Source organism: Gordionus sp. m RMFG-2023, chromosome 1, assembly GCF_954871325.1.
Source record: "Gordionus sp. m RMFG-2023 chromosome 1, tfGorSpeb1-WG-v2, whole genome shotgun sequence".
NCBI lineage: Eukaryota > Metazoa > Nematomorpha > Gordioida > Chordodea > Parachordodidae > Gordionus > Gordionus sp. m RMFG-2023.
The window spans coordinates 85133086-85149738 of NC_088775.1; the positions used below are offsets into that span (position 1 = coordinate 85133086).

The 16653-nt window shown below is 26.8% G+C and overlaps 1 protein-coding gene across 1 annotated transcript; it reads right to left on the bottom strand.

Moving 5' to 3' along the window:
- Positions 1-4883: 4883 nt before the first annotated feature.
- On the bottom strand, positions 4884-6966 carry LOC135930858 (inosine triphosphate pyrophosphatase-like). Its single transcript, XM_065467653.1, has 3 exons — positions 6833-6966; positions 6023-6449; positions 4884-5639 (listed from the first exon to the last, which is right to left on the bottom strand). The coding sequence occupies exons 1-3, from the start codon at positions 6929-6931 to the stop codon at positions 5416-5418; spliced, it is 750 nt and encodes a 249-aa protein (XP_065323725.1). The 5' UTR covers positions 6932-6966; the 3' UTR covers positions 4884-5415.
- Positions 6967-16653: the final 9687 nt, after the last annotated feature.

The following is a 16653-nucleotide window of genomic DNA, read 5'->3' on the forward strand; positions in this document are numbered from 1 at the left end:
AAATGTGTGAAGATTTTCGGCCTAGTCCAAATTTTTATTCGCGCTGCCCGTAAAATAATTTTATACAAGATATCAGGGCCGTAATAATTTTTTATGAAGGAAAATGACATGTTGCCTAATTGTATGCATTAAAAAAAATTAGAGAACCTCAAAGGTAAGAATATTGCCCAAGTTGATATTAAAAAAAAGTTGGAGATTGAATATTTAATTTTTTAAAGTGAAACTTTTATAAAAAATAATGTTCACGGCATTGCAGATTAAAACACATTAGTAGAATAGTTAAGCAAGTCAGTCAATTAAGACTAATATTTTTTGACCCATCTATTCAAAAAGCTTAAGATCTTGCAAAATTGGGATTGATCCTTTATTGGGAGTGTTTCAGCACCCGTAGTTAACAATGTGCCTCCTAGGCAATTAGGCCCATTTGGGTGTATATTGATAATGTAAGAGAATAATTACATTAATTTAGTTGTTATAGGTGTCTATTTGAGGGTTAGGCGTTTACACGAAAGACACTGACATAAGTCATGCCCGATAAATTGCAATATAATAAATGCATGCGCAGAAACTCCATATATAATTATGGCAATTTAAATATATTATTATTGTTACATAAATTGTTTCGCTAATTTAGTTAAATATTAAATTGTTTTCAAAGAAACGGAATGCAAACGATGGGCATGAAACATAGTTGAATTTTTTCAGTAGCGGTTGCCATAACGAGCTAGCGAGCTAATAGCGATACGGGTAGCGAGTTCCTTTTTATAGAGTAGGTAAGTAACACGCTATTTTGGGACATTTAATTTTATATATAAATACAATTTTGAAAATAAATTTCAAAATTATAATCTTTAAATTTAATATAAAATCTACATTATAAATTAAATTTTTCAAGTAATTTAAAATGATAAAATGCCATCAATAGATATCGAAATGGAAGATAATTTCGATAGTTAACGATAAAATTTTATTTAGAAAATAATATAAAATATTTTGAACTCAAAAAAAAATTAGTAAAGGATTTAACATATCGATGTATAAAATTCTGGAGGATAATATCTACCAATAAATCAAGCAGCTTCAACCTAAATAAAACATCTATAAGCATTATTCAATAATTTTATTTAAATAATTACTCTTTTAAATGGTAGAATATATATACACCTCAAATTTCTGAGTGATTGAAAAGTATCTTAATAATTTTGGTTACTACATAAGTCAAACTTAATTGATCAATATCCTACAATATAAGTGCTAGGTGTTTTAAAAATTGCCTGAAAAAGACATAATCAATTTTATATTGATACATTAAGGCCAATTTCCTTAACATTCATTTACCAATCTGATAAATAATCTCTTCACAGCATATTTTACCAGTAAACATTGATGGCAAGAAATCTGGCTAATTTTTCAAGGAATGAAAAAAGCTTTTATTATTAATCTTTCAAGTTATGGTTTTTTTAAATTTGGAGTTCGATTTTTGTGATAACATAGGAAATATTTTTTTTTAAATTAATTTCAATTTTACATTATTAAATTTTATTATTACGTCGCCGATAATGGCGATACACTTAATTAATTGGTAATTATTAAAAAAAATTTTCGATATAAAAAATAACGTCGACATAAAGAAATGTAGTGAGTTAAAATCTTTTCGAAGTCAAAAAATACATCTTTTTATAAAATAAACATCTTTTGTTTAAACAAAGGGACGACTTCAGGCTCTCATCCCCAGAATTATAAAATAGAATTAATTATGTATGTAATTATATATACTACAAACAACAGATCGTTAGACTCATAATAGTAGATAAAATAAAGTATTTATTTTTTTAATTTATAATCTAATATTATTATTTTTTAGTGTCTTTTTTAGAAATAGTTGGCCGTTAGCAAGATCCTAAAACTTTCAAACGAATATTTGCGACAGTAGCTCTAAAATAGATAATTGACATCTAAGGGTATTTGCAAACATTAGTTTACCACATCACATCCATATATCTTTTAAAATTCAGAACAAGGTTGATGATGATAACGTACTAGTTTTATGTTAAATTGGCCTTATATTCATTTAAACAGGATCCAAAGAGCAACTAGATAAGCCATGGGGTACGTATACGGGTTATACGGGTAATTCCATGACAAATCGACCAGAGATTCGGCCGACCATCTTAAAAATGTGTAAAACTTGGTATGTTAGTTGTTTATGTTGTAAATGTTAATAAAATGGAAATTTTAGAGCGCTAGCTCAACCAGATCCAAAGATATACGCCTTCAAAGTCAAAATCGCGATGTAGGTGATTTAAATAAATCTTGTTTTTTTTTAAAAAAAGTATTTGAAATAGAGTTACAAATTATATATCATCTTATAGCCCTTAAAATTTTACGTTGGAAAATATTTAAAAAATTCCAAGTATTTTCTTATTTCCGGTAAAAGTAAAAATTAACAATATCAGGAAGGGATTTTTTTTTGGGTGTTGATGTTCTCTAAAAATGTTTATTATTTTATATTAAATGATTTAATAAAAAACCTTGATAGCCATTTTTATTTTTTTAATTTTATTAAAATTTTTATTATTTTTATAATTAAAAAATTATAATATAGATGGCGTTATATTGAAAATATTTTATAATATAATATATTTAATAAAACTATGTATTATATTGGTATTAAAATTAAATAAATCGATTATAAATAATTATTATGATATCCTGGGACAATAAGTAAGGAAGCAGCCCAAACGGATATGGTTATTAGGACGATATATTTAAAAATAACATATTTTAAAATTTTATATAAAAACAATTATATAAAAACCCACTTGTTTTAATCTTTTCCATTTTGCGTTGAGCGATAATTTGTAGGTACGTGCCGTCACTATTATGGTATCTAAAATTGTTATTATTTGCAGGATGGTGATGGTTCATAGGGTGTAAAAAGGAAATATATATCTCCTCAATAAATTCATTCTTTTTTAGTACTGGCTAAGCACCAAAAATCATAAACACATGTTACGAATCCATTAATATCAGCAAAAGAGATTATCGGCATTTGAGATATTGTTAATTTGTGAGTCCTCTTCATATGAAATATTGATTTAAGTTTACTTAAACTCAAAGGAAATACCGCATGTATTTCCCGAGTTCCTGGAATGGGGCAAGCTAAAATGAATCTTTCAAGTTGTTTAATCTTTTCTAAATTGTATTGTTTGTTGGTTATATATGTAAAATTTACTGATGGCATGTTTTGTTTTGCAAACTGTTATAAACCAACTGGTGTTAAAATGTGTCTAGAACTGGTGCGCTGAAAGCTTGAACGTGCTGCTAATCTTTTAATGTTCTGCCAAGGCCGTCACATGAATCTTTTCCATGGAATGTAGTTGAAAAATGTCATTCAAATGCTACACCAAAATTTGATTCATGATAACACAGATTTATAAAAAAATTATTTTTATATTGCGCAGCTGTTACGTCAGAGCAGTAATATATTTTACTTGGCTTTTTGCTGAATTGATTCATCAAAAAAATAATGAGAGTATATTCATAACAAGTGAAAAGATATATCTACAAATTATGGCTTCAGGAATTTCTATTAATAAGCACAAAATGGAATATGATAAAAATAAGAGATATGTTTTTAATATATTTTGAATAGAAAATTTTAAAATGTTTATTTACAATATAGCGTCTTAATAATAATCATATCTGTATGGGCTACTTCCTTACTTATTGCACCAGGACATTATATTAGTTATACTTAATTGATTTTTTAAAATACTAATATAATACATATTTTTATTAAAAATATATTATAATAATTTTAAATATAACGCCACCTATATTATCTTTTTTTATTTATATAAATAATAAAAATCTTAATAAAATTAAAAAACAAAAATGGCTATCGAGATTTTTTATTAAATTGCTTAATATAAAAATAATAAACATTTTTAGAGAATATCAACGCCCAACCTAACAATGTTAATTTTTTTATTTTAGCAGAAATAAGAAAACACTTGGAATTTTTTAATTTTTTTTCTATACTTTCCAATATAAACTTTTAAGGGCTAAAAAATGTTATCTCTATAATTTTGATTTTATAAATAAATATCTAACATGTCAAATTTAGTTTATTTTAAAGATGGTCGTCCGAAAATCTCGTTTTTTTGGTTTGACGTGCAATGACCCATACCAAACAAAAATGCAATAGATAATACATGAAAAAAGTCATCTACTATAGAGAATTTTTTTTTTGAAATAAATGATAATACAGTAAAACATCTTCTAGCTTAGGTACTTTTTTAAAATCTAAAATTACTCAAATAAGTATTTTTGTTAATTTTTTCTTATATACGGCCCTCAGGTACTTTAGCGATTATTTAGTGAGATAAAGCTCATGCTTTCTGATAGTCGCTCTAGACTTGGGGATGATAATAGAGATGATGATAAAAATGTAACAAAAATATAATATTTTAAATTTTTAGTCATATATTTATATCAATATTTATTTTATAACATGTTTGAATTTGAAATGTTAGTTTATGGAAATAGAGATCCTACATGCTTTCAACAATGGCGATTCGGAACCTCTAAGTTTTATATCGTTTTGCAGGTGAGATTTTTAAATTTCAAAAATCTGATTTGACTGGAAATGCAGCATACGTAGAATTAAAAAAATATCAGAAAATTTTCGCCATAATTTTAAGTATCTTTTAATTTACATTTTTTAAAAAAATCTATAAAAAAAATTGATATAAATTAAAGAATACTTCAAATTTTCTTGGCAATCATGAAATTCAGATATATATATAAACTCAATAAAAGGAAAGTGGTAATATTTTTTTTATCTTTATTATTTTTGAATTTAAGTAAAACCTATACAAAGTATATAATTTATGAAAATCTGGAATAATGTAAAAGTAAAGATACAATTAAAATATATAATATAAATTTTTATTTATTTTTTATTATATAATTAAAAATGAAATGAAAATCGTGATTATATTTATATATTGGGCTTTCTTTCATTTTATATAATATATTACAAAAAAAATGATTTATAAACTTGGTGCCAATATAAGAAAATAAAAATAATATATAATATAAAAAACTTTAATCAGTGTCTCGCTAACTCAACAGTGCTCTAAAGTGGTGCAGCATACTTTTGCCACTCCCATACTTATTCTGTAATATTTTACTATAAACTATTATTTATACAATTACAATATAGAAATTTGGTTAATTTTGGAATTATTTAATAAATATAGTGATTCTATAAAATCATTTATGAATAACATCATTTAATTTACTTAATAAAATAACTTCTTTTTAAAAAATATAAAATATGCTAGTATATAAGTTTAAAATTATAGAAAGAAAGAAAAATACATAATTTTAATTAATCCAAAAAAAACATTATTTGCTAAAATATTTCTTGATTAGATAGTTACGTAGATTGAGGAGTGCCTTACTTCTATGAGATATCGAATTTTTTTGAGAAGATGGCATTTGAGCAAAGGTTAGTCTCCTAGCATCGTTGAGGGGTATATTCATGTTAGGGCCACTATCAGGTTCAAAACACGGATCCCAACCAAACCCATTATCACCCCTTGGTTCCACTATTACACCCCTTGTCATGCCTGGTATTGGATATTATATTTAATATGATTATAAATAAATATCATATTTTTGGATAATGTATTTCATTAGTTAAAATTAAAATAAAATTGTTTTTGATTAATTATTAAGCTTTCATGTAATAATAATTCTTAGTTTTAATACCTTAAATTTTTTTTAAAATAAGACAAATTTACCTTTAAATAGTAATATATCAGCTATATTCAGGCATTCCAGGTGGGTATTCAAGCATAGAGATATTTTTATCACCATTGGCATGTATCTGTTTAGAAGAGTCAGGTGCTATCATATTTCTTTTGATATAATTATTGTCATGAGTTATAGTGGAAGAATTAGTTGATATAGATTCAGGAAGATGTTGCCCATCTTTCTTATTTTGACACTCATTGGATAATAGTAGAAAGTTTGATTGTAGTTTCTGGCATAAATTTAGTATAAATGGCAAAAGTGCAAACTGCAGTTGCAGATTTATCAGGAAAGGCTTGTAATGTGTTAAACAAGCCATGAGGACCAATTGATTTTATAAACCATTTTATGTAAGGACCAGGTAATGACCCTCCCCATGCATCAAAATTAAGAGCTGTATCTTCTATCATGATTAGTGTTGTTGAAGGGTTTGTAGAAGTGACCTGTGTATTTTGGCATTGATTAAGTGAGCTAGAATATAAATGACTTGTTTTAGGATTTAAATTAGTTGCAATCCAATTGGTATCTGAGCTTATGATTCTTAAAGCTTCAATACATTTAGCTCGTGTAATATCATCAGGGTCTTCACTTTGAAATTCCAATAAATCTACTTCATAAGGAATTATCTATTAAAAATAAAAAATAGATTTATTAATAAATATAGTCTTAAATAATATAATATTTTATATTATATAAAATAAAATGTCAGTAACTGTTAAAAACAACAATATAAGTGTAACAAATTAATAGTGCTATCAAAATATCACAGTCAACAGTCCATATATAGAATGTATATTTAAATCTAAACTTATTTTTCTTATTTTAAATAATGCTACAAGTGGATAATGTCCATAAAAACAGAGTAGGGAAGGGGAAGTCAAGTGTCGCCATATTTCTTTAACAAATTTTGGAGATAAGGAGTGTGGGCAAATCCCATATATGTTGATTCCAATTTTACTTTTTTAAATTGTGGACCAGTAGATATTTTTTTTAAAAATTAATATTATACTTGAATTGGCAAGTTATCTGCAAGTATTGACTTAACTTCCCTAACTTTATTTTTATTTGATGATATAAATATAATATTTAAAGTTGTTGAGGTTGACATTTCATATATTATAATGTTTCGATGATTTATAAGGCCCTAAAATATGGATATTTTTAAGGTTAATTACATAATGCTAAAGCCCTACCAATAGAAAATAACAATTTAAAAGAGATGAGCAAAATATCACATTATTAAGGTAGTTGGATAATGCTACATGTATTGCTGTGCGCTTTCTACACCCACTAAATAAGAGGCGATAAAAGCCAATTCCTTAAACTCCATGGTCCTCTCCTATTCCTACCTCTTACTTTCTACTTGCTATTGCCGTTGTTCGCTTAGAAATTGGTTTTCTTCACACAAAAATTTCGGGTAAATAGATTTCATTTAATTCAATAAAAGCAATAATAATAATATTCTGCCAAAAACGACCTCTTTATACGTAATTCAATATAAATAACATGACTCATTCTGAGCCACACAATCCAAAGTCAAACCAATGCTCCAATGTTAACAAACTAAATTATTGCATGTGATAAATATAATAAATTTATAAACAAAAACATATATATCAAATAAATATAAAAAACGCCAAACATGACATTTGCCACCTCTCTAATTAAAATTGATAAAAAAGTAAATTCACTTCAAATTATCAGCTGGATCGTAACTAGGATCCTATTATAGAACACCTGGACGAGAGAGAACAAGGATCTTATAATTTTTTATTATGATCTGAAATGGTATCCAACGAACTAAAATTGCATAATTCGTTTTCTTTATCATTTTTGTTGCAAATAATCGGATTTAAACATGAATTAGGTAATAAATAAAAATATACCACATAACATATCTAAATTAGGTAAAATTAATCTTAATTTATATAATATTAGCATTAAATTATACAATATTATCATAATTTATAATAATCATAATCATAATTATTTTTGGATAATAATTTATTTAATATTTGTCAATGGCATCAGCAGCAAGAATTTTCTTAATTTTAGATAGAATTATTTTCTTACTTTTGCTAATGTTAGATTTTTTTTAAATGAGCCTCCTCAAGTTGAAATAGCTATCTACGCCAGTCTGTGATTATTATAATCAAACTCAATATTTTAATACAATCAAAAAAAATTAAAATTGTACGTGTTCCTAAAATTTTTAAGGGTTATAAAAACAGAAGTCTAACCACAACCCATGAAAACTGAACCGGACCTATGTAATTTATTTTTTAATAAACATGAATCGAATCGAACCTTCCTTTTTTTAAACTTATATGAGTTAATTGAGAATATATAACTTTATATAACCGCTTAAACAGGTTCATATAGTTTTTTTTATAAATTTAAATATAAAAATTTATTTTTAATATTGTTATCTTATATCTCTAACATTTATTTTTTTAGTGTTATCTTTTTCAATTTATTTTTCAAGGCTACATATTATATATTTACCAAGTAATTTGTTTTAAAAATTTTTTGTTAAAGATTTTATAACACTATTATGTATTATGGAATATGCTATTCAAACTACTAAAAATTATAACAATAATAATTAATAATAAAAATTTACTGATGATTAAGTGCATTTAAATAAACAATTTTTCAAAATTATCTTACGCCTAAGATGAGATATTTCAATCTTCTAATAGATTAAAATAAAATAAATTAAAAAATGCGGAGCAAATATTAAATATATGGCTCAAATTTCGAGTGACATGTTGAGCGCTTCAGGATCTTATGAATTTCTAGCTTATATAAATAAAAAATTTACATTGAGATAACCTAGATACTTTAATCTATCGTTTTTCCAATAGTACATTGGAAGACCATTATATTCAATTGATATTTAGCCATTAGGTGCTTAAAAAAATGGCCAAGACAGAATCAATTGGAAATATACTTATTCTGAGAATGAAAACTCTAATTTACGAAGTAGGAAGAAAGGGAAAATATATGAATAAGAAAGATAAGGGGAATGAAAAGGGTAAAGAAAAAAGAAAAGGAAAATAAAAAGGTGGAAGAAAAGGGAATAGGGAAGGTAATAAAAAAGGGGATATGGAAATAAAATTAGTAAAGTAAAATGGAAATGGAAAGAAAAAAAGAGCGAAAGAAAAAGAAAAGTGTTAAGAAAAGGGGGAAAAGTTAGAGAAAAAGGAAATTAAAAAGAAAGGGGAATCGAAAACATGGGGGAAAAAAGAAAGTGAAAGGGGAAAAGAAAGGGAAAGGTAAACGTGAAGAGAAAATTGAAAGGGGAAAAAAATGAGAGAGAAAAGAAAAAGATTGTAAAATGAGAAAGGAGAGGTAAGAGGGAAGAAAAGGGAAAGGAGAAGGAAAATGAAATAAATATGAGGGTAAAGGCAAAGACAAAGCGAAATGAAAGGACAAAGAGGAAAGAAGGGAAAAAATAGAGAATTATAATAAGAATAGATAAAGAGATAAAAGGAGAAAGAAATGAAAAAAGGAAGAGGAGATAGGAAAGAAAATTGGTAGAAAAAATAAGGAAAGAAAAATATGAAAGGAAAAAAAGGGGGAATGGAAATAAAAGAGGAAAGGAAAGGGAAAAAAATAGGGAAAAAAATAGGAAAATGAAAAGGAAAAAAATAGAAAGAAAAGTAAAAGAAATGATGGGGAAAAAATTAAAGAAAAATAGAAAGAGAGAGAAAAAGGAAATAGGATAGAAGAGCGAAGATGAATGAAAAAAAGACAATGAAAACAAAAACAAAAAGGGAAAGGAAGAGTGATAGAAAGAGAAAATGGAAAAAAGGAGAGAAAAGTGGTAGAAAAGGGGAAAACTAGAAACGAGAAAAGGAAGGGAAAGGTAAAAATAAGAGATAGAGGGAAAGGGGGGGGGTGAGAAGGGGCAGAAAAAGTAGAGAAGGAAAAGATAAAGGGCAGGAGAAGGAACGAAAGGAAGAAAAAGGGGGAAGAAAAGAAGAGAAGAAAAATATGAAAGGGAAAGAAAAGGGGAAAGAAGAGAGAAGGGAAAGAAAAAGAACAGGGAAAGAAAGGGCAGGAAAAAAAGTGGAAGTAAAGGAAAAAGATAATAGAAGAAACAAGGAAAGGGAGGGGGAATTGAAAGGAAAAGAAGAGAAGAAAAGAAAAGAAAAGAAAAGAAAAGAAAAGAAAAGAAAAGAAAAGAAAAGAAAAGAAAAGAAAAGAAAAGAAAAGAAAAGAAAAGAAAAGAAAAGAAAAGAAAAGAAAAGAAAAGAAAAGAAAAGAAAAGAAGTAAATAAAAAAAGGTAAGGAGAATTATAAGGTAAAGAAAAGGAAAAGCGAAAGAAAAAATAAAAGCAAAAAGGAATGGGAAAGGAGATAAAGGTCAAAGAAAAGAGGGAAAAATATATCGGTTTCCTTACAATATATCCCATAAATATCTATTTGAAACTATTCTCTAGCATAAGTATTGATAAATGATTTATGTTAATTATGCTAGTAAGAATTAATAGTTGGCCAATTTACATACGTTATAACAATAATTTTTCATAAATATAAATAGTCAAAATTTTTAGGAACTTTGAAAGAACTCATAAACTATAAAATGAAATCAATCCATCATAATATTGTATGTTAAAACCATGGTTGCCAGATCTCCCGCTTTTGCTGTAATTTCCCGATTATTTAATTTACGTTCGACTCTCTATCAATGAGGGTAGAGAGTGAAAGCAATATCAAATGCGCCTACAAAAAAAATATAAGATGAAGGCAAGAATTAAAAATTAATCTATAGAAAACCTATTTTTCATTCGCGGTGAAGTCGTGAGTAAGATGAGTCATGATATTAATTTAGAAGATAATGAAAAAAATTAATTTGGAGAGATAATATTACGTTCGAAGAAAGGTTATCATATTATAATGATAGAATTATTATCCCCGGTAAAAGAGGACCGTTTGCCAGTCATTCATCAAAAACAATCTGATATGGTAGGAGTGATAGGATTATGCCGATGCTATATTTTTGGGCAAATCTTGATCGTGACGGTGAAGATTTTGTTAATAGCTGCAAGAGTTGCTAGGGAAAATCGGGAGCCGGAGAAGTGTCGTTAAACAATTGGAACCTCCCTCCCTCCTGACCTAGAAAACGAATCCACATTAATGACAGGCCCCATTTCTGGAAAGTATTGATTAAATTGAGTATATGCCTTCACCAGGTGGGTTGAAGTTGCAATTTTAACGCATATTAATTCGGCGAGTGTAATAAATTATCTGCGAAATTATCTTGCTAGATTTGGATTACTTCGTTATATTGTTTTAAATTTCTTTTTAGAAATAATATAAAACATTTTAGTTAGGTCCCATACAGCCCATAGGCTCAGGCAGTAACTGGCTGGCGATCTTTCGGGGCAACGAGAGGGATAGGCAGTCATCCGAGTAAGATAGACGTGGTGGCCTCTTCCTCCTTCTCTTCTTGTACGAGTTTCTGTTTTTATTATTTCTCTGAAGACCTTGCCCCCTGTTGTTTCCTTTCCTTCAATTTTCAAATTCTCGAACAAACTTGCATCATTATCGTGGTAACTTTTCTCTTCGATGTTAAACTTTCTGAGACGACTACGACAACTTTCTTCTTCGACACGTCTCTCCTCTAACCTATGGGTGAGTTCGTGAACGCGGGACATGATCATGAGCACTACTACGATAAAAATGTTGGAAACCTGACCAGATAAATCTATCAAATATTTTGATTACTCACCACAACTCACCAAGACGCATTAAATCAGTGGAAATTATCCATGAAGGAAAGGACCAAATAAAAGTATTATAAACACAGAAAAGTTGAGGGCCGTTTAATATAATCAAGAGGGGATAGAAAACGAAAGAGATGGCATAAAGAGACTGTGGTTCAGAGTAAAATTGAGATATCAAGCATGCCGATCAACTTAAAGATGCTCACGCTTGAGTAAGGCAAATACTATTAGATGGGAGAGGTCGATCACGTAAAAGATAAAGAAAAGACTTTAACAAAGAGCTTCGAAACACCCATTATGTTATTATGACGAATTTAATTTGTAATTAATGTATAATTGATTGTTTTTTTTGATCAAAATATATTAACGTAATTGATTGTATCTATTTGAATATAAAAAAGCGATTCGATTAACATTCATTCAATTTTTAGATACCAATTAATATACTTGAAATTCGTTATTATTTTTCTATCAACTCTTTTGACTATCTAAACATTTTAATAACCTTCATAAAATCTTAAATTGGCCACAATCAGTTGAGAAAACGTAATTCTGTAGCTTATTTATAACTTAAACATGTTTTTTTTAAAACTAATTTTAAAAATACCAAAATTTTGCAAGAAACAAAGCGTCATATTTTCCATTTGTTTATAGAATGATCAAAAATTCGATTATTTTTAGTGCAAAAATGTAAAACTATATTTAAAAAAAAAAATTCGGGCTAGGCCAAGAAATAATTTTTATTTTGAGCCGTGGCTCTTCGGAACACATTTTGAAAAATTAGTTGAGGATTGGACTAATTTTTTATAAAAAATTAGCCACCACTGAGATTCGAGGAAACTTAGATAGTAGTCTCAAAACACAGCTAGGGCTGATTGTTAAAATTTAAAGAAGGATCTACGATTCCCAATGATTTGTAATTTTCTACCTAAACTCTCACAAGAAGTAGCCAAGGGAACCTGATTGGTAGAAATAACTATTGAGGTGAAATGTAAATCTGAAAGGGAGTAGTATTTTCTGATTTTCGATCATTATAAACGGATCAATATTTGAGCTGGAGAATTGAACAAATAAAATCCCATATAAAACGTTTTTCTATAAACCAAAGAATATTTGGAAAGTTATCGATTTGTTGTCACAAGAAAAGGATAAGTGAATGGGTTATAGGAAATTTTAATAGTTAGTCGAATCCAATTTGATCATGATTATAAAATTAATTGCTGTAGTGATTGAATCGCCCTTTAGAAAACAAGCAAACTAGACCACATTTGCCATTAGTCGAACTCTCTAACACATTTATATTTAAAAAATATTTAAGTGATTTTCTGACATAAAGTTAACAGTTTAACATAAATTTTTAACATTTATGCAAAATAAGGAAAAATTGGTATCTTTCCAGAATGGAGAATATTTAAAAAAAATTTTTTTAGTGCCTACCTTGTAGGCCTATTCAAAAATAATTCCAATATTCGATTCGATTGATAATCGAATCGAATAATTACGAATACGAATAATAAATTATTTGTTTTATCTGAATACGAATAATCATTTATTCGATTCGAATAAAACGAATTATTCGTAATATTTAATAAATTGTTTAATAAATCTAACATTTGTCATTTCTATTTGTTGACCAGCCAATCTGACAGGTGATGTGTTTGCGTTTATAAAAATTCTAGCACAAATTTAAAAAATTTTTATTTGCCACATTTTTGAATATTTAAAAAAATTTTATTTGCCACATTTTTTGAATCTCAGGAAAAGTTTATTTTTTGAATCTCATAATATATTATATTAAAAATTTACACACACCAGAGGTATATAAAAATATATTACATCTCTACAATAATTATTACTAGCCTAATTATGTTAAAGGAGAATGCTTCTGATGAAATTATGCTTGATGTTGAAGATAAGAAAATTTCCTCACAAAAGAAAGCAATCATATAGTATCAATATCAAATCCTTAAAGACGGTGAAAAGGCTGCTTGCAATCATTGCAAGTATATTATAAAATGTAAAGGCAAAACAACATCTCCTCTTATTAATCATTATAATAGGTTTCATTCACACCTTAGTAAAAAAAATAATAAAATTGACATTTTTTTAAAGTCTACACCAAATTCTTTAAAAAAAATTAAAGGATAATTTATTAAAATTATTTATAAATAATAATATATCTTTTAAAATTATTAATTCAAATGATTTTAAAAATTTTATAAGTGATCTTGATTGTTCTGTAAAATCAATATGCTCCAATACTCTTAAATTGCACATGTATAATACATTTGCAGAAAAAGAACAGTTGGTAAAGGAAATAATATCTAAAAATCAAAATCAGATTATTTTTTCATCTGACATTTGGACTTGCCCAACACAGGTTCCTTTTTTAGGGCTAACAGCCCATTTTATTGATAATAATTTTAAAATAAATAACATAATTTTGGATGTCAGTCCAATAAATGAAACACATTCAAGTGAAATATATTTAAAGCCTTTGTCAAAATAATTAAAAATTATAATTTAGAGAATAAATTTTTTTATATAATTTTAGATAATGCAACTAATAATAAAACATTTATTGATACATTTTCTTTAAAATATTTATTAATAAAAATAGGCACATCCGATGCTTTGCCCATGTAATTAATTTAATATCAAAAGAAATTTAAAAATTTTTAGATCCTTCAATTCTAAAACTAATGTTAAACGGCTCGTTTTGAGCTGATTTTTAAAAACGGCTAACTCAATATTTTCGCCAGAAAACATTGACTAAGCCTCGAAATTTCGATACTATATGTCTAAACCTTTCCTCCTTCTATGAGCAAAATTTTCAGGTTTGCATAATATTTTTCTGGATAAAAAACTGAGTTAGCCGTTTTATAAAAATCGGCTTAAAACGAGCCTTTTTCTAAAACTAAGAAACATTATTAGAATGATTCATAATTCCCGTAAAAAACTAAATTTATAAAAAATATATGTAGTTCCCTATATCCTCCCCTAAATTTTTTAAAACCATTATTGGATTGTGAAATAAGGTGGAATAGCATCTACCAAATGATTGAAAGGGGCTTATTGTTAAAGCCTGCTATAACAAAATTAGTTGAAGTAATAACTAATATTAAAATTCTTCAAGAAAAACAAATATCAGAGGTAAACTAAAATTTATAATTAGGTAATAATATTATACTTTGATAACATATAGGAAGAATGGGAGGATCTTATAAAAATTAAAGCTATTCTATTGCCTTTATATGAAACTACAAATATGTTGTGTGGGGAGAATTATCCTACTTATAATTTGGTTATACCTTATTATATTTTAATTGAACATCTAAAAAATGAAAAACTTGGTTTCCATAAATCCTTTAACAATAGTTTCAAAGTAGCATGTGATAAATTGTTGGGCTATTATAATTTAACTGCCGATGATGCAATAATAACCACAATATTAGATCCTAGGCTTAAAGTAGAATATTTAAAATCAATATCTGTTGATTATGATATATCCAAGTTAATGGAGAAATTTAAAGAGATTTACAATAGATATACAGGTATTTAATTTATCCCCATTTAAATATGATTTTATTTTATAAGCTCATAATTATAACTGTCAAACAAATAAGGATAAAATTTAAAAAAACAAGCTAGACATTGTTTTTAAACAAAATAATATTCAACTGTGTGAAATAGATTTTTATCTGAGTGAACCAAGAGCAAAGAGTGATACTGACCCTTTAATGTGGAGGAAGGCAAATGCATATCGGATCCCTATACTCTCGAAAATGGCAAGGGATTATCTATCTATACAAGGAGTTGGAACTAATTTTTTGTCAAAACGCATGTCATATAAGGAAGAAAATATAAGAAAAACTCTTTGCCTCAAATTATAAATTAAATTAATATACATTTTAATTTTGTTTATAACTTGATTATATATTATTTATTACATATTATTATAATTTTTTCTGTTTAAAATCAAATTTGTAATAAAAAAATTTATCAATATATTTGAGCACAATTTATTTTATTAAAAAAATTAATTCGAATTATTCGAATCTAATACAAATCGTAGATTTTATTATTCGTACGAATTCAAATAGTAAATTATTCGATTCGTTTAAAAGAATCGAATATGAATAATGCACTATTCGATTCGAATTCGTTTTTGAATAGGCCTACTCCCTAGTATTCGTTAATTCCAAAAGGAACCAAAAAAAGTAACCAATTAGAAGCGAAAAAACAATAGAAGTGTGAATGTTTAGTGCTTTAACCCTTTTGGTTGATGGTTTATAGAAAATCACATTGGCAAATTAAAAAAAAATTGCCAAGATTGACTTGACGTAATTCTAGAACAAAAATTAAAGCACTGAATATTTTGAAACTAATGTGTGGTGCCTATTAAGCAGTTTTTCCAGTCAATAAACAAAATAAAAACTATATCTTAAGTATTGGATTTCAATTTGCAATAAAAAAACGAATTATAGTTTTTGTAGATATTATTTCTTTCCATTTTATTTATAAGATATCAGAGATTTGGAAAGCCCACCTGTTTTTTTGTAAAAATTTTCTGACCATCTCATTTTTTCCTTATAGCAATTAGGGCACTTATTTTTATATATTCTTTATGGCTATCTATTTCCATAATAAATTTTTCATAAATCATTTGTATATTGATATCAGACCTGCAAGCTAGGTCCGTATATTAAATTTTAGAAAATATACCCATGCCAGGCCTGAAAATTTTTTTTTTAAAATATATCCAGGTCTGATTTTTTTTTAATATACCCTGGCCAGGCCAGACTGTCTGTTAAGAAAAAAATTTAGACCAGGGTATGGAACTTTATGTTGTGGATGAATCACAATTCAGGAAATTAAGTATGTTGTCAGGCCAATTCACAAGATGAGGGAAAACTATATAAAAGACTATATTAATTAAAGAGGTTTTATAAATATTAGTTTTATTTTTATAAATATCAATTTTATTTTTTTATAAATTCAATATATTATTCTCAAAATATTAGCTTTATCATGCATTTTTTTAAATACAAATTAAAATTATCACTAATACAATATATTATTTACACAAATTTTT

Bases quoted from the DNA above. Each gene is read 5' to 3' on its own strand.
- LOC135930858 (XM_065467653.1), bottom strand. From the start codon at position 6,931: ATGTCAACCTCAACAACTTTAAATATTATATTTATATCATCAAATAAA. The intron at 6,450-6,832 runs GTATAATATTAA...TATTTTTAATAG, and splicing joins CAGATAACTTGCCAATTCAA to ATAATTCCTTATGAAGTAGA. The intron at 5,640-6,022 runs GAGTGTCAAAAT...ATCCAATACCAG, and splicing joins ACTTTCTACTATTATCCAAT to GCATGACAAGGGGTGTAATA.